Genomic DNA, 24,402 nt, shown 5'->3' with positions numbered 1-24,402 from the left:
GGGGTTAAGAGGGGACAATGGGTATGTCTAAGTAGTTTTCTCGGTCGTTCTCTTCTTGCTTTACAAATCTTCTTTCAAGAATTTTAAATCTTTGTTTGTTAAGGTTCGGTCATTGGAGGTCGAGTACCCTTTCTATCTTGATGACGAACTTATAGAAAGGTTTCCATTGTATTAATGTTCGGAGCCGTGTCAAATCCTTGAAGCTACTGAGCAAAGTGAGGAGGAGGAGTGTTTATTGGAGTTTCTGATAGAGTGTTTTGCTGATGGGGTGTGTTTGTCCATTCCCGAACTCCTTCGTTTGCACGATGGTGGTGATAGTGAGGGTTTGAAGTCTTATATAGGTAATGATAGTTGTTGCCTTTCTGCTGTTTTTATTTGTTTTATTTATTTGACTGTTTTCTTCTTTGCAGGTGGGCGAGTTCCTCTTCTTGACCCCTCCCGATTTCAATCCTTTTTAAAGAAGAAAAAGGAAAAGGATGCCGGTGTTTCTGAGATGGTTAAGGAGGATGGCGGGGGGGGGGGGGGCTGCGCAGTCCACTGCCCAGCCTGCTTCTTCGTTCAAAAGAAAAAGGGAGAAAGCTGACCAGTCTCTGGAGGTTATTTCTGAGGGTGATAAGGGTGTTGCGGGCAGTGGTAAGTTTGTGTTTGATCGTCAGAGGCGACTTCATAGGTTCATTCCTGGGACGAGCGTTCATTCTCTGTGGAGCGATCAGTTTCCCATCGCTGAGCTCTCAGACAGGGTCTCTCAATACCCTGGTGATATGCTCATGACTCGCCGCATTGGTATGGAGGGTATGGGAAAATTCATTCAGGTTGGTTTCATTGTTCCGGTCGGTCTTATTTTCCTTTGTTTTTCTTTGTTCTTATTCTCCTGGTGCTGTCATTTGCAAATCGTTGCCTCGCGTCTTATGTGCGTTGGTCGTACTACTGAGTTGATTGGAGCTGAGCAGCAGGCTGCTGTGGGGAGAGTTGCTGAGCTGGAGAGGTTGTTAAAGGAAAAGGACGTTGCTATGGAGAAAGCTTTGAAGGAGAAGGATAAGGTAATTGTGGATGTGACAGCAAAAAAAAATCGTCTGAAGACGAGGTTACTCGGCTCAGGGATCATATCCGACTTCTTTAGTCTGATATTAAGGACAATGATTTGACAAAGGGGCAGTTAACCTCCCGAGTCCATGAATTGGAGGAGTTAGGAATGGAAATGTTTGCTTCTGGATTCGACCGAGTCGTTAGTCAGGTTGCTATCTTGGTTCCTGAATTTGATTGCGCTCGGTTGGATGTGACGAAAATCGTTGTCGATGGGAAGCTAGTTGTGGATGGGACGGTGGAAGATCATGGTGAGAATGTTCCACCTCCCTAAATTTTTATATTTGTCATTGCTTATGTGTAGTTTGTTGTTTTGATATACTTTTGACAACATTTGGTTTGTATTGGCCGAGTTTGTAACCGGCTTTTGAGTGTTTTGATAGCATGCATGCAGACATAACTATGTTTTTTGAATATCGTTGGTATGGAAATGATAGATTGGTACTTATAATTCATTGTTTGTATTTGATGGTATCAAGCTTTTTGGCGTCCGGCCTCATTAAAACCCTCCCTAGGCAAAACCCTATTTTTCGGGAAAAAAACTCTAAGGGGAAAAAAGAGTACCTTCATTTGCTGATTGTACATGTCATGATCTATATAATTTCAATGAAGAAATGTTTCAGTTTCCTGAGACTGGTTCGCCTTGTAGTGTTTGGAGTTGATAAGCCCCCTTTTCGAGCACTTTGGTTACTCGGAAAGGTCCTTCCCAATTTGCTGCGAGCTTTCCATGTGAAGGGAGTCGCCTTGCGTCTTCTGTTCGTCGGAGTACTAGGTCGCCTTCGCTGAATGTCCTCGGCACAACCTTCTTGTTGTGCTTTCTTTCTGCCAATTGTTTCTTGGCTTTTTGTTTGATGGCGGTGATTTCTCTGTCCTCTTTGGTCAGATCAAGCTCGGCGTTTCTTGCGTTTGTATTGTGTTGTTTATCGTATAGCTCGGTTCTTATTGTAGGAATGCCGACTTCAACTGGGATTAATGCTTTCGACCCATAAACTAGTTTGAAAGGTGTTTCCCCCATGGTGGATTGTACTGTTGTGTTATAGCTCCATAATATTTCTGGAATTAATTTCGCCCATCCTCCTTTCGCATTTTTGAGCTTTTTCTTTATTGCCTGCAATATAACTCGGTTAGCAGCTTCGGCCTGTCCATTGGTTTGTAGGTGTTCGACCGAGCTAAAATGATGCAATATGTTAAAATTTTTTAGAAATGATGCGAGTTTGTTATCTCTGAATTGTCTACCATTGTCCGATATTATCTCCTTTGGTATTCCAAATCGGCATATGATGTTTTTCCATATGAAAGATCGTACCTTTTTGGCAGTTATTCTTGCTAGTGGCTGTGCTTCTATCCATTTGGAGAAATAGTCTATTGATACTAAAAGAAATTTTACCTGGCTTGAAGCTATTGGAAATGGGCCGAGGATGTCGAGCCTCCATCTGTGGAAAGGCCAACTTACCTCTATGCTGTGTAAGACTTCGGCAGGCTTCATAGAGACGGCGGCATGCTTCTGACAGTTGTCGCATGCCTTGACCTTTGCTATGCAGCCTCTACTTTTCATAGTTGGCCAATAGTATCCTGTTCGGATGATCTTAGCGGCGAGAGCTCGTCCTCCGATGTGGTTTCCACATACGCCCTTGTGAACCTCGTCCATTACCTCTTCTGCTTCATCTTTGTTTAGGCATTTTAGTAATGGTTGTGAGAAGCCGCGCTTGTATAGTTCTCCGGCTATGTTTGTGTATAGACTTGCCTTTCGTCTAAAGTGTTGCGAGTTAAGCTCGTCTTTGGGTATGGTACCTGCATTGATGTACTTAAGAAAAGGTGTTTTCCAGTCTCGGAGATGGTTAATGTTTGTTATAGATAAAAGTTCAATGCTAGGCTTTTTAAGTGTGAGTTGTGATAGTGCTGATGTTTGGGTGTCCGCCCTAGTGGTAGCAAGTTTAGATAATATGTCCGCTCTAACATTCTTTTCTCTATGCACATGCAATATGATGAACGAGCTGAATTTTGAAATGAGATCCTTTGCTATGAGCCAATACCGCTCCAGCAAGGGATCTTTTACCTGAATATCTCCTCGGATTTGTTGAACCACCAAGAGGGAATCACAGTGCGTCGTCAGGCTATGTACTTGTAGGTTGATGGCGAGCCTGAGTCCTGCTATGAGTGCCCCATACTCGGCCTGATTATTACTCGCTGAGAAGTGGAATTGGAGGGATTGCTCAGCTATCACTTTGTCTCCCTCTTTCAGGACTATCCCGGCCCCGCTTCCTTCTCGGCTTGATGCCCCATCAACATGTAGTTCCCAGGCCTTGTTGTAGTGGTGCTCGTCAGGGGTGAGCTCAGAGATGAAGTCTGCGAGGATATGTGCTTTCAGGATCGGTCTTGATTGGAACTGAATATTGGTATGCGAAATTGTGATCACTACTTTTCACAACTCAAATAATCCCTAGTAATGGCCCCAAAGACTTGGTGCTCAATACCATGGCATAAACACAACTTCACACAACTAACCAGCAAGTGCACTGGGTCGTCCAAGTAATAAACCTTACGCGAGTAAGGGTCGATCCCACGGAGATTGTTGGTATGAAGCAAGCTATGGTCACCTTGTAAATCTTAGTCAGGCAGACTCAAATGGTTATGGATGATATATGAATAAAACATAAAGATAAGGATAGAGATACTTATGTATTCCATTGGTGAGAACTTCAGATAAGCGAATGGAGATGCTTTGTCCCTTCCGTCTCTCTGCTTTCCTATTGTCTTCATCCAATCCTTCTTACTCCTTTCCATGGCAAGCTTATGCAAGGGTTTCACCGTTGTCAGTGGCTACCTCCCATCCTCTCAGTGGAAATGTTCAACGCACCCTGTCACGGCACGGCTATCCATCTGTCGGTTCTCAATCAGGCCGGAATAGAATCCAATGATTCTTTTGCGTCTGTCACTAACGCCCCGCCCTCAGGAGTTTGAAGCTCGTCACAGTCATTCAATCATTGAATCCTACTCAGAATACCACAGACAAGGTTTAGACCTTCCGGATTCTCTTGAACGCCGCCATCAGTTCTAGCCTATACCACGAAGACTCTGATCTCACGGAATGGCTGGCTCGTTTGTCAGGCGAGCGCTCGGTTGTCAGGCGATCAACCATGCATCGTGTATCAGGAATCCAAGAGATATTCACCCAATCTAAGGTAGAACGGAGGTGGTTGTCAGTCACACGTTCATAGGTGAGAATGATGATGAGTGTCACGGATCATCACATTCATCAAGTTGAAGAACAAGTGATATCTTGGAACAAGAACAAGCGGAATTGAATAGAAGAACAATAGTAATTGCATTAATACTCGAGGTACAGTAGAGCTCCATGACAAACCCCAATTTGACGGTTTGTTTTGTATTGAATTTAGAGTATTTTGATAACCTTTTGTCACATTTAGCCTAGGAATTAGCATGGTTTTGTTATCTCTCCCATATTTGTGCTTAAGTGTAAAAACATGCTTTTTAGGCCTTATTTTGATGAATTCTAGTTTCTCTTTGATTCCATAAGATGCCTTGATGTGTTTGCTAGTAATCTCAGGTTGAAATAGGCTAGGCATGGATCAAAGGAAGCAAGGAAGAAAGCATACAAGTGGAGAGAAGCATAAAAAGTCAAAGAAGCAAAGTCAGCCATGCACGCGTACGCGCACAAGGCGCTCGCGCGCACATTGCGGAATCGGCCAGGGACGCGCACGCGTACCGTGCGCGCACGCGTCGATGATCGCACATGACTTCATTAAGGCAACACGTGCCTGGCGATTTTGGAAGGTTTCAACAACCAACTTTGGCGCCAAAATGCATATAAGAGCCAAGGATTGAAGGGGATTAACACACATTCACATCCATAGACTAATTTGGAGATTATTAGATAGATAGTTTTAGTTAGTTACATTTGTAGAGAGAGAAACTCCAACTTCTCTCTAGGATTCATCTTCATTTTCTCAATTCTCAACCATTCCTTGGTGAGATCTATTACAACACTCAATTTACTTTGTTCATATTGTAGATCATCTTCTCTAATCTCAATTAGTGTTTGTAATTGTTCAATTCTTGTAGATCTTAGGTTTAACTTCGTTGTTTTGGATTCTATTGATTCATTGAAGATCTCATTTCCATTGTTGTTCATTGGTAATTGTTGTTAATCTCTTGTGTTGAATTGCTTTGATTCTAAATCTCTTCTCAATTTTACTATGTCTTTCATTCTTGCTCTCCAAGTGTTTGAGAAAATGCCAACTTTAGATATGGAGTAGCATTCCCTCACTTGGCCTAGTGGTTGAGTCATTGGAGACACTTGAATAATGGATGTCAATTGTTGATTAAGAATTGAGAATTGCTAATTGATTTAGAGTGCACTAAAGCTAGACTTCCCTAGGGTAAGACTAGGACTTGTGACTTGAGTTAATTACTTTTACTTGACTTTCCTCTATAATTAGGGGTTAACTAAGTGAAGCAACACTCCTTTGTTATCACAATTGAAGGAAGCTATAGTGATGGGACTTCCAATGTTCAACCTTGGCCAAGGCTTTTAATATTGATTGATTGTTGTTTTCTTCTATTCACACTTTTATGCCACACTCTTCAAGCCACAAAAAGACCACTTAACCAATACATGCATCCTTGTAGCATTCCTAGGGAAGAACGACTCGGGACTAATACTCTCGATTATAGATTGTAGATTTGTTTGATGATGGATTTGCGTCGGTTTAGACTATACTACGATTGACTACTTGATAAATTCTATACCGGCAAAAACTCATTCGTCACTCCACACCTTAATCTATGGTGTGTAGAAACTCCACCATTGAAAATACATAAGAACAAGGTCTAGGCATGGCCGTGAGGCCAGCCTCCCAAAGAGGGTTCAATCATAAAAACATGATCAAAAGATCCTAAGATTGAAAGATGAAAATACAATAGTAAAAGGTCCTATATATAGAGAACTTGTAGCCTAGGGTGTACAGAGATGAGTAAATGACATAAAAATCCACTTTCGGGCCCACTTGGTGTGTGCTTGGGCTGAGCATTGAAGCATTTTCGTGTAAAGACTCTTCTTGGAGTTAAACGCCAGCTTTTGTGCCAGTTTGGGCGTTTAACTCCCACTTTGGTGCCAGTTCCGGCGTTTAACGCTGGGAATTCTGAAGGTGACTTTAAACGCCGGTTTGGGCCATCAAATCTTGGGCAAAGTATGGACTATCATATATTGCTGGAAAGCCCAAGATGTCTACTTTCCAACGCCATTGAGATCGCGCCAATTGGGATTCTGTAGCTCCAGAAAATTCACTTTGAGTTTAGGGAGGTCAGAATCCAACAGCATCTGCAGTCCTTTTCAGTCTCTGAATCAGATTTTTGCTCAGGTCCCTCAATTTCAGCCAGAAAATACCTGAAATCATAGAAAAACACACAAACTCATAGTAAAGTCCAGAAAAGTGAATTTTAACTAAAAACTAATAAAAATATACTAAAAACTAACTAAATCCTACTAGAAACATACTAAAAACAATGCCAAAAAGCGTACAAATTATCCGCTCATCACAACACCAAACTTAAATTGTTGCTTGTCCTCAAGCAACTAAAAATCAAATAAGATAAAAAGAAGAGAATATGCAATGAATTCCAAAAACATCTATGAAGATCAGTATTAATTAGATGAGCGGGGCTTTTAGCTTTTTGCCTCTGAACAGTTTTGGCATCTCACTCTATCCTTTGAAATTCAGAATGATTGGCTTCTTTAGGAACTCAGAATCCGGATAGTGTTATTGATTCTCCTAGTTAAGTATGATGATTCTTGAACACAGCTACTTTATGAGTCTTGGCCGTGGCCCAAAGCATTCTGTCTTCCAGTATTACCACCAGATACATACATGCCACAGACACATAATTGGGTGAACCTTTTCAGATTGTGACTCAGCTTTGCTAGAGTCCCCAATTAGAGGTGTTCAGGGTTCTTAAGCACACTCTTTTTTGCCTTGGATCACAACTTTATTTCTTTCTTTTTCTTTCTTTTTCTCTTTCTCCCTTTTTTTTTCATTTTTTTTTGTATTCACTGCTTTTTCTTGCTTCAAGAATCATTTTAATGATTTTTCAGATCCTCAGTAACATGTCTCCTTTTTCATCATTTTTTCAAGAGCCAACATTCATGAACCACAAATTCAAAAGACATATGCACTGTTTAAGCATACATTCAGAGAACAAAAGTATTGCCACCACATCAAGATAATTAAACTGTTATAAAATTCAAAATTCATGCAATTCTTTTCTTTTTCAATTAAGAACATTGTTTATTTAAGAAAGGTGATGGATTCATAGGACATTCATAGCTTTAAGGCATAGACACTAAGACACTAATGATCATAAGACACAAACATGGATAAACATAAGCATGGAAATTCGAAAAAAACAAGAAAATAAAGAACAAGGAGATTAAAGAACGGGTCCACCTCAGTGATGGCGGCTTGTTCTTCCTCTTGAAGATCTTATGGAGTGCTTGAGCTCCTCAATGTCTCTTCCTTGTCTTTGTTGCTCCTCTCTCATGATTCTTTGATCTTCTCTAATTTCATGGAGGAGGATGGAATGTTCTTGGTGCTCCACCCTTAGTTGTCCCATGTTGGAACTCAATTCTCCTAGGGAGGTGTTAATTTGCTCCCAATAGTCTTGTGGAGGAAAGTGCATCCCTTGAGGCATCTCAGGGATCTCATGATGAGAGGGGTCTCTTGTTTGCTCCATCCTTTTCTTAGTGATGGGCTTGTCCTCATCAATGAGGATGTCTCCTTCTATGTCAACTCCTACTGAATAACAGAGGTGACAAATGAGATGAGGAAAGGCTAACCTTGCTAAGGTAGAGGACTTGTCCGCCACCTTATAGAGTTCTTGGGCTATAACCTCATGAACTTCTACTTCTTCTCCAATCATGATGCTATGGATCATGATGGCCCGGTCTAGAGTAACTTCAGACCGGTTGCTAGTGGTAATGATTGAGCGTTGGATAAACTCCAACCATCCTCTAGCCACGGGCTTGAGGTCATGCCTTCTTAATTGAACCGGCTTCCCTCTTGAATCTCTCTTCCATTGGGCGCCCTCTTCACAAATGTCAGTGAGGACTTGGTCCAACCTTTGATCAAAGTTGACCCTTCTTGTGTAAGGATGTTCATCTCCTTGCATCATGGGCAAGTTGAATGCTAACCTCACATTTTCCGGACTAAAATCTAAGTATTTCCCCCGAACCATTGTAAGCCAATTCTTTGGGTTCGGGTTCACACTTTGATCATGGCTCTTGGTGATCCATGCATTGGCATAGAACTCTTGAACCATTAAGATTCCGACTTGTTGAATGGGGTTGGTGAGAACTTCCCAACCTCTTCTTCGAATCTCATGTCGGATCTCCGGATATTCACTCTTTTTGAGTTTGAAAGGGACCTTGGGGATCACCTTCTTCAAGGCCACAACTTCATAGAAGTGGTCTTGATGCACCCTTGAGATGAATCTCTCCATCTCCCATGACTCGGAGGTGGAAGCTTTTGCCTTCCCTTTCCCCTTTCTAGAGGTTTCTCCGGCCTTGGATGCCATAAATGGTTATGGAAAAACAAAAAGCAACGCTTTTACCACACCAAACTTAAAAGGTTTGCTCGTCCTCGAGCAAAAGAAGAAAGAATAGAGGAGAAGAAGAAGAAGATGGAGGAGATGGAGGAGGTTGTGTGGTTCGGCCAAAAGGGGGAAGAAGTAGTGTTTAGGGTGTGTGAAAATGAAGGAGTGAAGATGGGTTTATATAGGGGTGAAGGGAGGGGTAGGGTTTGGCCATTATGGGTGGGTTTGGGAGGGAAAGTGGTTTGAATTTGAATGGTGAGGTAGGTGGGGTTTTATGAAGGATGGATGTGAGTGGTGAAGAGAAAGATGGGATTTGATAGGTGAGGGGTTTTTGGGAAAGAGGTGTTGAGGTGATTGGTGAATGGGTGAAGAAGAAGAGAGAGGGTGGTGGGGTAGGTGGGGATCCTGTGGGGTCCACAGATCCTGAGGTGTCAAGGAAAAGTCATCCCTGCACCAAATGGCATGCAAAAATGCGTTTTGAGCCAATTCTGGCGTTAAACGCCGGGCTGGTGCCCATTTCTGGCGTTTAACGCCAAGTGCTTGCCCATATCTGGCGTTTAACGCCAGTCTGGTGCCCCTTTCTGGCGTTAAACGCCCAGAATGGTGCCAGACTGGGCGTTAAACGCCCATCTGCTCGCCTTACTGGCGTTTAAACGCCAGTAGGTTCTTCCTCCAGGGTGTGCTGTTTTTCTTCCTGTTTTTCATTCTGTTTTTACTTTTTCAATTGATTTTGTGACTTCTCATGATCATCAACCTACAGAAAACATAAAATAACAAAGGAAAATAGATAAAATATAACATTGGGTTGCCTCCCAACAAGTGCTTCTTTAATGTCAGTAGCTTGACAGAGGGCTCCCATGGAGCCTCACAAATGCTCAGAGCAATGTTGGAACCTCCCAACACCAAACTTAGAGTTTGAATGTGGGGGTTCAACACCAAACTTAGAGTTTGGTTGTGGCCTCCCAACACCAAACTTAGAGTTTGACTGTGGGGGCTCTGTTTGACTCTGTTTTGAGAGAAACTCTTCATGCTTCCTCTCCATGGTGACAGAGGGATATCCTTGAGCCTTAAAAACAAAGGATTCTTTATTCACTTGAATGATCAATTCTCCTCTGTCCACATCAATCACAACCTTTGCTGTGGCTAGGAAGGGTCTGCCAAGGATGATGGATTCGTCCATGCACTTCCCAGTCTCTAGGACTATGAAATCAGCAGGGATGTAATGGTCTTCAACCTTTACCAGAACATCCTCTACAAGTCCATAAGCTTGTTTCTTTGAATTGTCTGCCATCTCTAGTGAGATTCTTGCAGCTTGTACCTCAAAGATCCCTAGCTTCTCCATTACAGAGAGAGGCATGAGGTTCACACTTGACCCTAGGTCACACAGAGCCTTTTTAAAGGTCATGGTGCCTATGGTACAAGGTATTGAAAACTTCCCAGGATCTTGTCTCCTTTGAGGTAATTTCTGCCTAGACAAGTCATCCAGTTCTTTGGTGAGCAAAGGAGGTTCATTCTCCCAAGTCTCATTACCAAATAACTTGTCATTTAGCTTCATGATTGCTCCAAGGTATTTAGCAACTTGCTCTTCAGTGACATATTCATCCTCTTCAGAGGAAGAATACTCATCAGAGCTCATGAAAGGCAGAAGTAAGTCTAATGGAATTTCTATGGTCTCATTTTGAGCCTCAGATTCCCATGGTTTCTCATTGGGGAACTCAGTGGAGGCCAGTCCACGCCCATTGAGGTCTTCCTCAATGGCGTTCACTGCCTCTTCATCCTCTTCAAGTTCGGCCATGTTGATGGCCTTGCACTCTCCTTTTGGATTTTCTTCTGTATTGCTTGGAAGAGTACTAGGAGGGAGTTCAGTAACTTTCTTGCTCAGCTGACCCACTTGTGCCTCTAAGTTTCTAATGGAGGACCTTGTTTCAGTTATGAAACTTTGAGTGGTTTTGATTAGATCAGAGACCATGGTTGCTAAGTCAGAGTGGCTCTGCTTAGAATTCTCTGTCTGTTGCTGAGAAGATGATGGAAAAGGCTTGCTATTGCTAAACCTGTTTCTTCCACCATTATTGTTGTTGAAACCTTGTTGAGGTCTCTGTTGATCCCTCCATGAGAGATTTGGGTGATTTCTCCATGAAGAATTATAGGTGTTTCCATAGGGTTCTCCCATGTAATTCACCTCTTCCATTGAAGGGTTCTCAGGATCATAAGCTTCTTCCTCAGATGAAGCATCCTTAGTACTGCTTGGTGCATTTTGCATTCCAGACAGACTTTGAAAAATCAAATTGACTTGCTGAGTCAATATTTTGTTCTGAGCTAATATGGCATTCAGAGTATCAATCTCAAGAACTCCTTTCTTCTGATTTGTCCCATTGTTCACAGGATTCCTTTCAGAAGTATACGTGAATTGGTTGTTTGCAACCATTTCAATTAGTTTTTGAGCTTCTGTAGGCGTCTTCTTTAGATGAAGAGATCCTCCAGCAGAGCTATCCAAAGACATCTTGGATAGTTCAGAGAGACCATCATAGAAAATACCTATGATGCTCCATTCAGAAAGCATGTCAGAGGGACACTTTCTGATCAATTGTTTGTATCTTTTCCAAGCTTCATAGAGGGATTCTCCTTCCTTCTGTCTGAAGGTTTGGACTTCCACTCTAAGCTTACTCAATTTTTGAGGTGGAAAGAACTTTGCCAAGAAGGCATTGACTAGCTTTTCCCAAGAGTTCAGGCTTTCTTTAGGTTGTGAGTCCAACCATATTCTAGCTCTGTCTCTTACATCAAAAGGGAATAGCATAAGTCTGTAGACCTCAGGGTCAACCCCATTAGTCTTGACAGTGTCACATATTTGCAAGAATTCAGCTAAGAACTGATGAGGATCCTCCAATGAAAGTCCATGGAACTTGCAATTCTGTTGCATTAGAGAAACTAATTGAGGCTTAAGCTCAAAGTTGTTTACTCCAATGGCAGGGATAGAGATGCTTCTCCCATAGAAGTCGGGAGTAGGTGCAGTAAAGTCACCCAGCACCTTCCTTGCATTGTTGGCATTGTTGTTATTTTCGGCTGCCATGGGTTCTTCTTCTTTGAAGAATTCTGTTAGGTCCTCTACAGAGAATTGTGCTTTAGCTTCTCTTTGCTTTCGCTTCAAGGTCCTTTCAGGTTCAGGGTCAGCCTCAACAAGAATGCCTTTGTCTTTGTTCCTGCTCATATGAAAGAGAAGAGAACAAGAAAATGTGGAATCCTCTATGTCACAGTATAGAGATTCCTTGAGGTGTCAGAGGAACAGAAAAATAGAAGAAAGAGGTAGAAGAATTCGAACTTAGTGAGATAGAGTTCGAATTGTGCATTGAGGAGGAGTGTTACTCCATAAATAGAAGGATGTGAGAAGAGGGGAAGAAATTTCGAAAATTAAATTAAAAAGATTTTAAAAACATTTTGAAAAACTTTAATTGATTTTCGAAAATCAAGAGTGGGAAAGAAATCAAGTAATTTTTGAAAAAGATTTTGAAATTAGAAATAAAAAAGATATGATTAAAAACTGTTTTGAAAAAGATGTGATTAAAAAGATATGATTGAGAAGTCATGGTTTTAAAAAAACAATTTAAAAAGATTTGATTTTAAAAAAAAAATGACTTGACTAACAAGAAAAGATATGATTCAGACATTAAACCTTTCTCAACAGAAAAGGCAACATACTTGAAATGTTGAATCAAATCATTAATTGATAGTAAGTATCTTTGAAAAAGGAAAGAAATTGATTTTGAAAACATTTGATTGAAAAGATTTGATTTGAAAAAGATTTGATTTTGAAAAACTTTGAAAACTTGAAGAAAATTTGCATTAAAAACAAAATCTTCCTTCTTGTGCCATCATAGCGTTAAACGCCCAGAATGGTGCACATTCTGGCGTTTAACGCCCAATGCACTACCTTTTTGGGCGTTAAACGCCCAACCAGGCACCCTGGCTGGCGTTTAAACGCCAGTCTGTCCTTCTTCACTGGGCGTTTTGAACGCCCAGCTTTTTCTGTGTAATTCCTCTGCTGCATGTTCTGAATCTTCAATTCCCTGTACTATTGACTTGAAAATAGAACCAAGATCAAATAAACAATGCATGCAAGACACCAAACTTAAAATAAGACACTAGACTCAAACAAGAAACATAAAATATTTTTGGTTTTTTTTTATTTTGTAATTTTTTTTGGATTTTTCGAAAATTAAGTGGAAAAGAAAATAAAGATATCAAAATTCTTAATGAGAATTCCAGGAATCATGCAATGTTAGTCTAAAGCTTTAGTCTAAAGAAATTAGACATGGCTAGCCAAGCTTCAGCAGGACATTGCATTCAAGAGCTAAATTGATGAGAATCAATCAGCTTTGGTGATGATAAGAACATCACCTTGAAACACTAGAATTCATTCTTAAAAACTCTGAAAAATACCTAATCTAAGCAACAAGATGAACCGTCAGTTGTCCATACTCGAAACAATCCCCGGCAACGGCGCCAAAAACTTGGTATGCGAAATTGTGATCACTACTTTTCACAACTCAAATAATCCCTAGTAATGGCCCCAAAGACTTGGTGCTCAATACCATGGCATAAACACAACTTCACACAACTAACCAGCAAGTGCACTGGGTCGTCCAAGTAATAAACCTTACGCGAGTAAGGGTCGATCCCACGGAGATTGTTGGTATGAAGCAAGCTATGGTCACCTTGTAAATCTTAGTCAGGCAGACTCAAATGGTTATGGATGATATATGAATAAAACATAAAGATAAGGATAGAGATACTTATGTATTCCATTGGTGAGAACTTCAGATAAGCGAATGGAGATGCTTTGTCCCATCCGTCTCTCTGCTTTCCTACTGTCTTCATCCAATCCTTCTTACTCCTTTCCATGGCAAGCTTATGCAAGGGTTTCACCGTTGTCAGTGGCTACCTCCCATCCTCTCAGTGGAAATGTTCAACACACCCTGTCACGGCACGGCTATCCATCTGTCGGTTCTCAATCAGGCCGGAATAGAATCCAATAATTCTTTTGCGTCTGTCACTAACGCCGCGCCCTCAGGAGTTTGAAGCTCGTCACAGTCATTCAATCATTGAATCCTACTCAGAATACCACAGACAAGGTTTAGACCTTCCGGATTCTCTTGAACGCCGCCATCAGTTCTAGCCTATACCACGAAGACTCTAATCTCACGGAATGGCTGGCTCGTTTGTCAGGCGAGCGCTCGGTTGTCAGGCGATCAACCATGCATCGTGTATCAGGAATCCAAGAGATATTCACCCAATCTAAGGTAGAACGGAGGTGGTTGTCAGTCACACGTTCATAGGTGAGAATGATGATGAGTGTCATGGATCATCACATTCATCAAATTGAAGAACAAGTGATATCTTGGAACAAGAACAAGCGGAATTGAATAGAAGAACAATAGTAATTGCATTAATACTCGAGGTACAGCAGAGCTCCACACCTTAATCTATGGTGTGTAGAAACTCCACCGTTGAAAATACATAAGAACAAGGTCTAGGCATAGCCGTGAGGCCAGCCTCCCAAAGAGGGTTCAATCATAAAAACATGATCAAAAGATCCTAAGATTGAAAGATGAAAATACAATAGTAAAAGGTCCTATATATAGAGAACTAGTAGCCTAGGGTGTACAGAGATGAGTAAATGACATAAAAATCCACTTCCGGGCCCACTTGGTGTGTGCTTGGGCTGAGCATTGAAGCATTTTCGTGTAGAGACTCTTCTTGGAGTTAAACGCCAGCTTTTGTGCCAGTTTGGGCGTTTAACTCCCACTTTGGTGCCAGTTCCGGCGTTTAACGCTGGGAATTCTGAAGGTGACTTTGAACGCCGGTTTGGGCCATCAAATCTTGGGCAAAGTATGGACTATCATATATTGCTGGAAAGCCCAGGATGTCTACTTTCCAACGCCGTTGAGAGCGCCCCAATTGGGCTTCTGTAGCTCCAGAAAATCCACTTTGAGTGCAGGAAGGTCAGAATCCAATAGCATCTGCAGTCCTTTTCAGTCTCTGAATCAGATTTTTGCTCAAGTCCCTCAATTTCAGCCAGAAAATACCTGAAATCACAGAAAAACACACAAACTCATAGTAAAGTCCAGAAAAGTGAATTTTAACTAAAAACTAATAAAAATATACTAAAAACTAACTAAATCCTACTAGAAACATACTAAAAATAATGCCAAAAAGCGTACAAATTATCCGCTCATCAAATATCAAACTTAGAGAGCTCGATAGACCATTTGGTCAGTCGTCCAGCTAGTTCTGATTTTGTCAGTATTTGCCTTAATGGTTGGTTCGTTCTTACAATTATCGGGTGGCTTTGAAAGTAGTGTCTGAGTCTTCTCGCCGTTGTCACCAGTGTTAGGGCCAGCTGCTCTATTCTCGGATACTTTCGTTCGGCTGGTTGCATGACTCTGTTGACGAAGTATATTGGTTTTTGTGTTTTTTCTGTCTCAATGACAAGAGCCAAGCTTATAGAATAACTAGAAGCGGACAAGTATAAGTATAGAGGTTTACCGACTTCTGGTCTTTGTAACACCGGTGGTGATGACAAGGTGGCCTTGAGCTCGGCGAATGCTGTCTCGCATTCGTTTGTCCATTCGAATTTCTTATTCTTTGATATCGTCTAGAAGAAGTGATATGATCGGCTTGATACTACTGGCAGGAATCGTGACAGGGCTGCTACTCTTTCTGCTAATTGTTGTACCTCTTTCATTGTTCTAGGGGATGCCATATTGAGTATTGCGTTACACTTTTTGGGGTTTGCTTCGATTCCCCGTGAGGTCAACATAAATCCAAGGAACTTGCCCCCTTGTACTCCAAAGGTGCATTTCTCCGGGTTGAGTCTCATTTTATATGTTTGGATCTATTCAAATATCTCTCTGAGATCTTCATAGTGTGATCTTTCTTGTGTGGTTTTGGCGACTATGTCGTCCACGTATATTTTCATGTTCCGGCCTATCTGATGTCGGAATACCTTGTCCATTAGTCGTTGGTATGTTGCACATGCATTCTTTAGACCAAATGGCATTACTCAATAACAAAAATTCTCATATTCAGTTATAAATGCTGTCTTGCTTTGGTCTTCTGGATGCATGAGGATCTGGTTGTAGCCAGAGTATGCATCCATGAAGCTTAAGCTTTTGAAACCTGATGCACTATCTACGAGTTTGTCAATGCATGGTAAAGGGTAGGCATCTTTGGGACATGCCTTGTTCAAATCTGTAAAGTCGACGCACATGCGCCATTTACCTGAATTTTTCCTTACCATTACCACATTTGACAGCCATGTGGTGAAGCGGATCTCTTTGATGAAGTTGGCACTGAAGAGCTTTCTGGTTTTTTCTAGGGCTGCCTTTAGATTTTTCTGCTCCGAGGTTTCTGTTCTTTTGAGCTATAGGCCGGATTGCTCTGTCAGTGGCGAGTTTGTGGCAAATGACGTCTGGGTCTATGCCTGGCATGTCTATTGGTGTCCAGGCGAATAAATCGGCGTTGGCTTGTAATACTTTTATGAGTTCCGCCCTCTTTGGCCCACACTTACTAGCCGGCAAGTACACCGGGTCGTACCGAGTAATACCTTACGTGAGTAAGGGTCGATCCCACGAGGATTGATGGATTAAGCAACAGTTATTGAGTGATAAGCTTAGTTAGGCAAGCAGAAATTGGTTTTGAGATGTTTAAATGGTTTAAGTTTGAATTCAAAATATCAAAAGTATAGACAATTAAATAAATTGGGAATAAAATATGGATAAACAGTTAAGCCTTCAGAGTTATCTATTTTTCCGGATTAATTTTTCTTACTAACTATTTAAATTATGTAGGATTTAATTTATGGCAAACTATATGTGACTAGACCCTAATTCCTTATACCTTCCTAGTCTCCTCTAAAATTCATTAACGGCCAATTCCTTGGTCAATTAATTCCAATTAAAGGGTACATGATCAAATTCCAGTTTGCATGCCACAAAAACTCTAATTACCCAAAGAATAAAAGGATTATATGTCACGTATCCCGTTAAATCCAGATAATTAGAATTTAGGAGAATATATTTTCAAGCAGTTGTTCAAGTATAGAGCTTTTCCAAGTTATACAAGAATTCAAATAGAAAGAGGGTCATACTTCCGTTCCACCCAAATTCATAAAATAAAGAATGAAAACAATTCTTAAATATAAATCCAAAACATAAATTAAAATAGAAAAAGTAATAAAATCAATCCGTACAAATAAATAGAGCTCTTAACCTTAACAGTGGAGGTTTAGTTGCTCATTGAATGTAGAGTGTAAATTTGAATAGAATTCCCTAATGGAATCCCTCTAATCTCATCTACCTAATAGAATAGAAGTCTCCCCTTTTATAACTAATCCTAATTAATTTAAAATCTAATTATTTAAAAATAAAAATAATATCTTTTCCTAAAAGATAAGATTTGAATTTAAATTCGAATTAATTAACAGAATTTCAGTTGATGGGTGGGGACCACTTGCTTTGTCCATTTTGCAGCTTCTAATTTGTGTTTTCTGGGCTAGAAAGTGGGTCAAAACAGCCCACAAATCACCCCAGCGTCATTTGTATTTTTGCAGATCGCGCATGTGACGCGTCCGCGTCGTCCACGCATTCGCGTCATTTGTGCATATTCCAGTCCACGCGTTCGCGTCAGGCACGCGATCGCGTCATTGCGATTTCTCCATTCCGCACGGTCGCGTGAGCCATGCGTCTGCGTCGGTCTTCGCTGGTCATCTCTTTGGTTTCTTCTTTTTCTCTGCAGAAACTTCATCAAATCCCTCCGAATGCTACCTAAAATAAATAAAATTGCACAAAACTCAAAATATCATCCATAGTGGCTAAAATATAATTAATTCTTAATTAAACTCAACAAATTAGATGCAAATTCACCAGGAAAAGATAGACAAGATGCTCACGCATCACAACACCAAACTTAAACTGTTGCTTGTCCTCAAGCAACCAAAACTAATATAAGCTTAGGATGTGAATTTGCATGAGAATGAGAGTTCGATTAAGCTCATGTCTCTTTTTATAGTGGGGTTTATAACTGTAGTCCTGAATTGGTTTGGCACCTCACTCTCCTTTGAATCAAGAATGTTATTGTCATTCAGAATTAGAATCCGGATAATATTATGAATTCTCTGATCTTTACATTTCAGTTTAATCCTTGAACACAGCAACATTTACTTTAATTTATTTATCTTTGGTGCTTTGCACCTTGAGCCTAGCCGTGACTTTAAATGTTTTGTCTCAAGGATTACTTGACACAGAAACACCACAAGCACTTAACTGGGGGACTCTCTTTGAGTCCTGATTTTTCTTTCAATTACTCCCAGACAGTGGTGCTCAAAGCCTTTGGCATACTCTGTTAAATGCAATTGATCTCGACTCTAAGTGTTCTGTCTCAAGGATTACTTGACACAATCACACCACAGGCATATGACTAGGAAAACAACTCTTTGAGCTTTTAATCATGTCTGACCTCCCTAGTCATTGATGCTCAGAGCCTTGGACCTTGCTTTTATTTTATTTTATTTTTTTCTTCGCTGTTTCTTTTGCTTTAAAGATTAAATTTTTATTTATTTCAGAGAAGGCATAATAATTCTCTAAATTCCTGTTCCTTATACATCAACATCCCTTGATTCAAATTCAAATATACACTGTTCATATCATGCATTTCAAAAATCACAGAAAATACCACCACATTTAAGTAAATAAGACTATTCTTAGAATTAAACTCAATTTCTCATGCAATACATCACTTATTTTCTTTTCTTTTTAGATTCAAGTTCAGTGAGTGGTACATGAAACATCTTTTCAGCATTAAAGAAATTAAAAAAAAAACTAGTCCTAAAATTCTAACTAATAAAAGATCATGCAACAAACAAAGCAAAATAGCAGAAAGCCAGAACATAACATAAAAAAAGAGGGGAGGAAAAAATGAAAGGAACTCAACCACCTTAGTTATCATAACAGTCGCTTTATTCTTCAGGTTATGCTCCTCAATTAAGATGATTCGCCTCCTTTTTGTGCCAGAAAATCAATAAGCGCAGCGTCCAACAACACCAAACTTAAAGGTTTGCTTGTCCTCAAGCAAATAAGAACTGAAAATAGAAGAGACAAATATTATGAGGAGAGAAAAATAAAAGGATAAAAGAATAAGAGAGAATTAGGATGGGGAGAGAGAGAGAAAGAAAACTGGGCGGCGCAAGCAACGCGGACGCGTGCAGCACGCGTACGCGTGGATCACAAATGTTCTTAATGACGCGTTAGCGTCAGGCACGCGTCCACGTGCCCTGGGTTTTGTGCGATTTGCGCGAAGCCAGCCGCGCGCCCGCGCGACTTTCTGTTTGCATGGCTTGGGAGCCAAATTTTCATATGACGCGTTCGCGTCATTCTTGCGAACGCGTGGATGGCCATAAGTGCAATTGACGCAGCCATGTCAGGGACGCGTCCGCGTGACCAAATTTGTGCTTCTAGCACTCTTCCTGCCCCAAGCCAGCATAACTCTCTGCCCAAACACTCTTTTACGTCGAATTTACAGGTCACGCGTCCGCGTCAGTGACGCGTCCGCGTGAATGGCGAAAATCACAAACGACGCAAACGCGTGGGATCGTTTATGCGAAAGGCTCCATTCTGGTGCCACTCCTGCGTAACTTTCTGTTCATTTTTATTTTTTACGCACACCTCTCTGACACGTACGCGTCAGCGATGCTTGCGCGTCGTGTGCACGTTTTTTTTTTTAGCTTGAGGTGTTCGGTTCCTGAGATAAAATAGCTGCATGATCAAAAAATTAGTAAGAACTCAATAAAAATAAAATAAATGCGAAAAATACTACTACGAAAAATATCTAAGAATGAAAAGAAACGATCATACCACGATGGGTTGTCTCCCACCAAGCACTTTTAGTTAAAGTCCTTAAGTTGGACATGTGGTGATCTCCTTGTCATGGTGGCTTATGCTTGTACTGATCCAGGAATCCCCACCAATATTTGTAATTCAATGGCTACCGGGATCCCAAACCAGGCGTATAACGCCTTTGAGCAAATTGAAGCAAGTGACAAGGCCCCAAGAGAGTTGATTGTGGGAATGAATTCCAGGGTCCCAAATCTTGCTTTTACGTCCGTTTTCTTGTGGATCACCATTATTTCCACCTGGTGGCAAGCAATCTGAATTCTCATAGAGACATCCAAACAATCTTCTAGACCCATTTAAGTGAGCTCTACACCAATCCTTGCACTTCGATTTGGAGCATGCAACTATATTGGACCTTGCTTAACAACTCTTGCCACTAACCATCTTCCTCTTACTCTTAATTCCACAAAGAGCTCTAAGTTGACCATCCATCTCTAGTAGCCCATATTCAAGTGGAAAAGTAAAGGTTAAGGGTAGGAATTTTACCCACTTGAATGTTGTATTGGATGGTGATGGCTTTGGGAGAGGTCTTGCAAGCTCCACTCCCTTGTGTTCTTCTTTGAATTCTTCTACCTCTTTGCAAGCTTCCTCAATTTCAACCTCTTCCTCTTGGTAGCTTTCTTCTAATTCAATCTCTTTTTCATTACTTACCAAGGGCATTGGAGGTTGTGCATCTTCCTCTTCTTCTAATTGCTTGCTTATTTGGCCCATTTGCATCTCCAAGTTTCTAATGGAGGCTCTGGTTTCCTGCATAAAACTCATCATCATCTCCCAGTTAGAATTTTCTTGGAATTTAGAGTTTGCATGCTGAGGTGGTTGTTGCTGCTGAGACTGAAATTGGTGGTTATTGTAATTGTTCTGTTGAAAACCACCTGGAGAACTATGATTAAAATTTTGTGGCCTCTAAGGTTGTTCTCTCCACCCAAAATTTGGGTGATTTCTCCACCCCTGATTGTAGGTGTTAGAATAGGGATCATTATTGGGGTTTCTAGGAGCACTCCCCATGTAACTGACCTCTTGAAGAAGATTTTGGGTGTTGATAGCTGGGACTTGCATGCCACTCATCTGTTGAGTAAGTAGACTTAATTGTTGAGTCATAAGCTTGTTCTGGGCAAGGATAGCGTTAAAAGTTTCTACTTCCATAACACTCTTCTTCTGAGAAGCCTCAATATCTGATGGTTGCTCTTGATATGGGTAGAAAGATGACGATTCTTGGTAGTTGGAACATGGAGCATTAAAGTTTCTTTGGTTTTGGCTTTGCCAACCAAAATTTTGATAGTTCCTCCATCCACCATAGTATGAATCACTACTTGGGTGTAAGTAGTAACCCACGTGATCTTTTTCCATTATTTTTTTTTTCTCAGCACAAGACACCAAAAAGGATTAAACGCACCATATGGTAAATAGGAAAGCAAAGAAGAAAAAAACAGAATTCTAAGAATTAAAATAAAACTAACTAGGAAACACCAAACTTAATTTCAAAAAGTAAGAAAAATATTGGTGCTAAAAAAAATTTTTTTTTTCGAATTTTTTTTAAATTAATTTTTTTATTATTATTTTTAAATAATAAAAGAAAAAAGAGAAAAAAAAATTTAAAGAAAACGAAATAGGGAAGGGGGATTGCTAACGCAAAACAAGGAAAAAATTTTTTTTTTAAAGAAAGGAAAAAAAATTAAAAAGGAGTAAAATAAAAAAAGGAAACAGGAAACAGGAAACGAAAGAAAAAAAACGGAAGAAAGGAAATTTTTTTTTTGAAAAATAATAAAACAAATTTTTGTTTTTATAAAATTAAAATTAAAACGCCTAATCTAAACAATCAAACAACTAATAGTTGTTAATCACAATCAATCCCCGGCAACAGCGCCAAAAACTTGGTGCGGTTTTTATAACCCACACTTACTAGCCGGCAAGTGCACCGGGTCGTACCAAGTAATACCTTACGTGAGTAAGGGTCGATCCCACGAGGATTGATGGATTAAGCAATAGTTATTGAGTGATAAGCTTAGTTAGGCAAGCAGAAATTGGTTTTGAGATGTTTAAAATGTTTAAGTTTGAATTCAAAATATCAAAAGTATAGACAATTAAATAAATTGGGAATAAAATATGGATAAACAGTTAAGATTTCAGAGTTATCTATTTTTTCGGATTAATTTTTCTTACTAACTATTTTAATTATGTAAGATTTAATTTATGGCAAACTATATGTGACTAGACCCTAATTCCTTAGACCTTCCTAGTCTTCTCTAAAATTCATTAACTGCCAATTCCTTGGTCAATTAATTCCAATTAAAGGGTACATGATCAAATTCCAGTTTGCATGCCACAAAAACTCTAATTACCCAAAGAATAAAAGGATTATATATCACGTATCCCGTTAAATCCAGATAATTAGAATTTAGGAGAATATGTTTTCAAGCAGTTGTTCAAGTATAGAGCTTTTCCAAGTTATACAAGAATTCAAATAGAAAGAGGGTCATACTTCCGTTCCACCCAAATTCATAAAATAAAGAACGAAAACAATTCTTAAATATAAATCCAAAACATAAATTAAAATAGAAAAAGTAATAAAATCAATCCATACAAATAGACAGAGCACCTAACCTTAACAGTGGAGGTTTAGTTGCTCATTGAATGTAGAGTGTAAATTTGTATAGAATTCCCTAATGGAATCCCTCTAATCTCATCTACCTAATAGAAGAGAAGTCTCCCCTTTTATAGCTAATTCTAATTAATTTAAAATCTAATTATTTAAAAATAAAAATAATATCTTTTCCTAAAAGATAAGATTTGAATTTAAATTCGAATTAATTAACAGAATTTCAGTTGATGGGTGGGGACCACTTGCTTTGTCCATTCTGCAGCTTCTAATATGTGTTTTCTGGGCTGGAAAGTGGGTCAAAACAGCCCACAAATCACCCCAGCGTCATTTGTATTTTTGCAGATCGCGCATGTGACGCGTCCGCGTCGTCCACGCATTCGCGTCATTTGTTCATATTCCAGTCCACGCGTTCGCGTCAGACACGCGATCGCGTCATTGCGATTTCATCATTCCGCGCGGTTGCGTGAGCCATGCGTCTGCGTCGGTCTTCGCTGGTCATCTCTTTCGTTTCTTCTTTTTCTCTGCAGAAACTTCTTCAAATCCCTCCGAATGCTACCTAAAATAAATAAAATTGCACAAAACTCAAAATAGCGTCCATAGTGGCTAAAATATAATTAATTCTTAATTAAACTCAACAAATTAGATGCAAATTCACTAGAAAAAGATAGACAAGATGCTCACGCATCAATTGCCAACATTGCACAGTAGCTTCATTTTCGCGCCGAGGTTGTTTCGCCTCCCCCGGCAAATCCTCCAAATATGCAGTTGATGATCCCTTTTGGTGGAGCGTTGTTTGACAATTTGTTGTCTTCCTTGTTTCCCGGAGTTTGTTGGCGTTCTTCTCGGCCTCTGCCGTTTTCTTTATGTTTCCTGCCTTCGATGTATTTATCCAGGAGGCCTTGTCGAGCTAGTCTTTCTAACAAGTCTTTTGCTATCACGCATTCATCAGTTGTATGCCCGTAGTTCTGATGGAAGGCACAGTGTTTACTTTTGTCCACAAATCGCTGATCTTGATAGCTCCCTGCTCTGGCCGGAGGTTTTATGATTTTAGCGTTGAGTATCTCTTTGATTATCCTTTCCCTCTTTGTGTTAAATCTGGTGTAGTTGTCGAATTTTGGGGTAAGCTTGAATGGCTTTCGGGAGTCCTTGCTGTTTGCCGATTTCGTGGTTCTGTCCTCTTCCCTCCTAGGTTGTTTTCTTTCTGCTCGTTCGGCTTCGCGGAGCTCATTGATCTCTATTTGTCCGGCTGCCCTTTTCTGAAATTCCTCCAGCGTCTTCGGTTTGGTAACCGCAATTGTTTCCCTGAACTTCCCGGGTCGGAGACCGGCCTTAAGGGCGTGTAGGTGGACGGCGGGGTCCAGATCCGGTATCTCGATTATTGCTTCTGCAAATCTGGTCATGTAGTCTTTCAAGCTTTCTTATGGACCATGGCGGATGGTGCCGAAGTAGTCTGATCCGTGGACGTATATTCGCGCTGCTGCGAAGTAATCAATGAAGGACTTCGCCAGCTCTTCGAATGAAGAGATTAACCCTGCAGGTAATTTTGAAAACTAAAGTAGTGCCGCACCATCAAGGTAAGTAGGGAAAGCTCGGCAAAGTACAGGCTCATTGTTAGGGCCGTTAAAAAAATCATAGATTGAAATTTTTTAATATGAGCCCGGGGGGTCACCAATCCCCTTATACGGCTCGAGTGAGGAAGGTAGTGTAAAATTCTTTGGCATCTAGTAGTTGGTGATTTTCTCGGAGAACGGGTTGTCTAAAGTTAGCTTCTCTTTTGGTGGGTTGACACTTAATAAGTTCGCACCGCCTTTGACTGAGCCTTTGGAACCGTTCTCATCATGTTTATTGGTGCTGTTTTGGGTAGATAGTTCGACGAGGCTTTTGACTTCAGCCTGTAGCTCGGGCATCTAGGCCAAAAGCTCGGCTTGAGTGAGTTGGTTGACTCCGTTATCAGCCATGTTCGAAGGTTGAGGAACCCTGCATTAGAGAAAAACAAAATGCAAATGTGGAAGAGATAGTGGGGTTAGATTAACTCTACGGGTCCCACGGTGGGCACCAAATGTTCCGTCCGGGGCGAGCCGAGGTATGAGGCCTTCCAAACAGTCGTTCGATTCTTGAGCCGAGTTATACATCGTCTGGGAATGGCGTCGCAAATACACCTCGGCGCTC

The 24,402-nt window shown here is 40.6% G+C and overlaps 2 protein-coding genes across 2 annotated transcripts; both read right to left on the bottom strand.

Annotated features, from left to right (window-relative positions):
• Window positions 1-1,702: 1,702 nt before the first annotated feature.
• Window positions 1,703-16,175, bottom strand: LOC130980483 (uncharacterized). The gene is made up of 3 exons (XM_057904157.1): window positions 15,967-16,175; window positions 14,952-15,162; window positions 1,703-3,469 (listed from the first exon to the last, which is right to left on the bottom strand). Exons 1-3 carry the CDS (start codon window positions 16,173-16,175, stop codon window positions 1,703-1,705), a joined length of 2,187 nt encoding a protein of 728 aa, XP_057760140.1.
• A 6,768-nt stretch (window positions 16,176-22,943) lies between these two features.
• Window positions 22,944-23,633, bottom strand: LOC130980482 (uncharacterized). The gene has a single exon (XM_057904156.1). The coding sequence runs from the start codon at window positions 23,631-23,633 to the stop codon at window positions 22,944-22,946; it is 690 nt and encodes a 229-aa protein (XP_057760139.1).
• Between the last annotated feature and the right edge of the window lie 769 nt (window positions 23,634-24,402).

The sequence above is a fragment of the Arachis stenosperma genome, chromosome 5, assembly GCF_014773155.1.
Source record: "Arachis stenosperma cultivar V10309 chromosome 5, arast.V10309.gnm1.PFL2, whole genome shotgun sequence".
In the NCBI taxonomy this organism is placed as follows: domain Eukaryota; kingdom Viridiplantae; phylum Streptophyta; class Magnoliopsida; order Fabales; family Fabaceae; genus Arachis; species Arachis stenosperma.
The sequence above is the reverse complement of the archived record's forward strand: the minus strand, read 5'-3'. Positions and strand labels throughout refer to the sequence as shown.

What these genes read in the sequence shown, in the direction of transcription:
- LOC130980483 (XM_057904157.1), bottom strand. Translation starts at nt 16,175, where the DNA reads ATGCCAGGCATAGACCCAGACGTCATTTGCCACAAACTCGCCACTGAC. An exon ending in AATGGTAAGGAAAAATTCAG is followed by an intron (nt 15,163 to 15,966) that starts GTAAATGGCGCA and finishes TCATTGAGACAG; the next exon opens with AAAAAACACAAAAACCAATA. An exon ending in GCTGGACGACTGACCAAATG is followed by an intron (nt 3,470 to 14,951) that starts GTCTATCGAGCT and finishes ACCAATATTCAG; the next exon opens with TTCCAATCAAGACCGATCCT.
- LOC130980482 (XM_057904156.1), bottom strand. Translation starts at nt 23,633, where the DNA reads ATGACCAGATTTGCAGAAGCAATAATCGAGATACCGGATCTGGACCCC.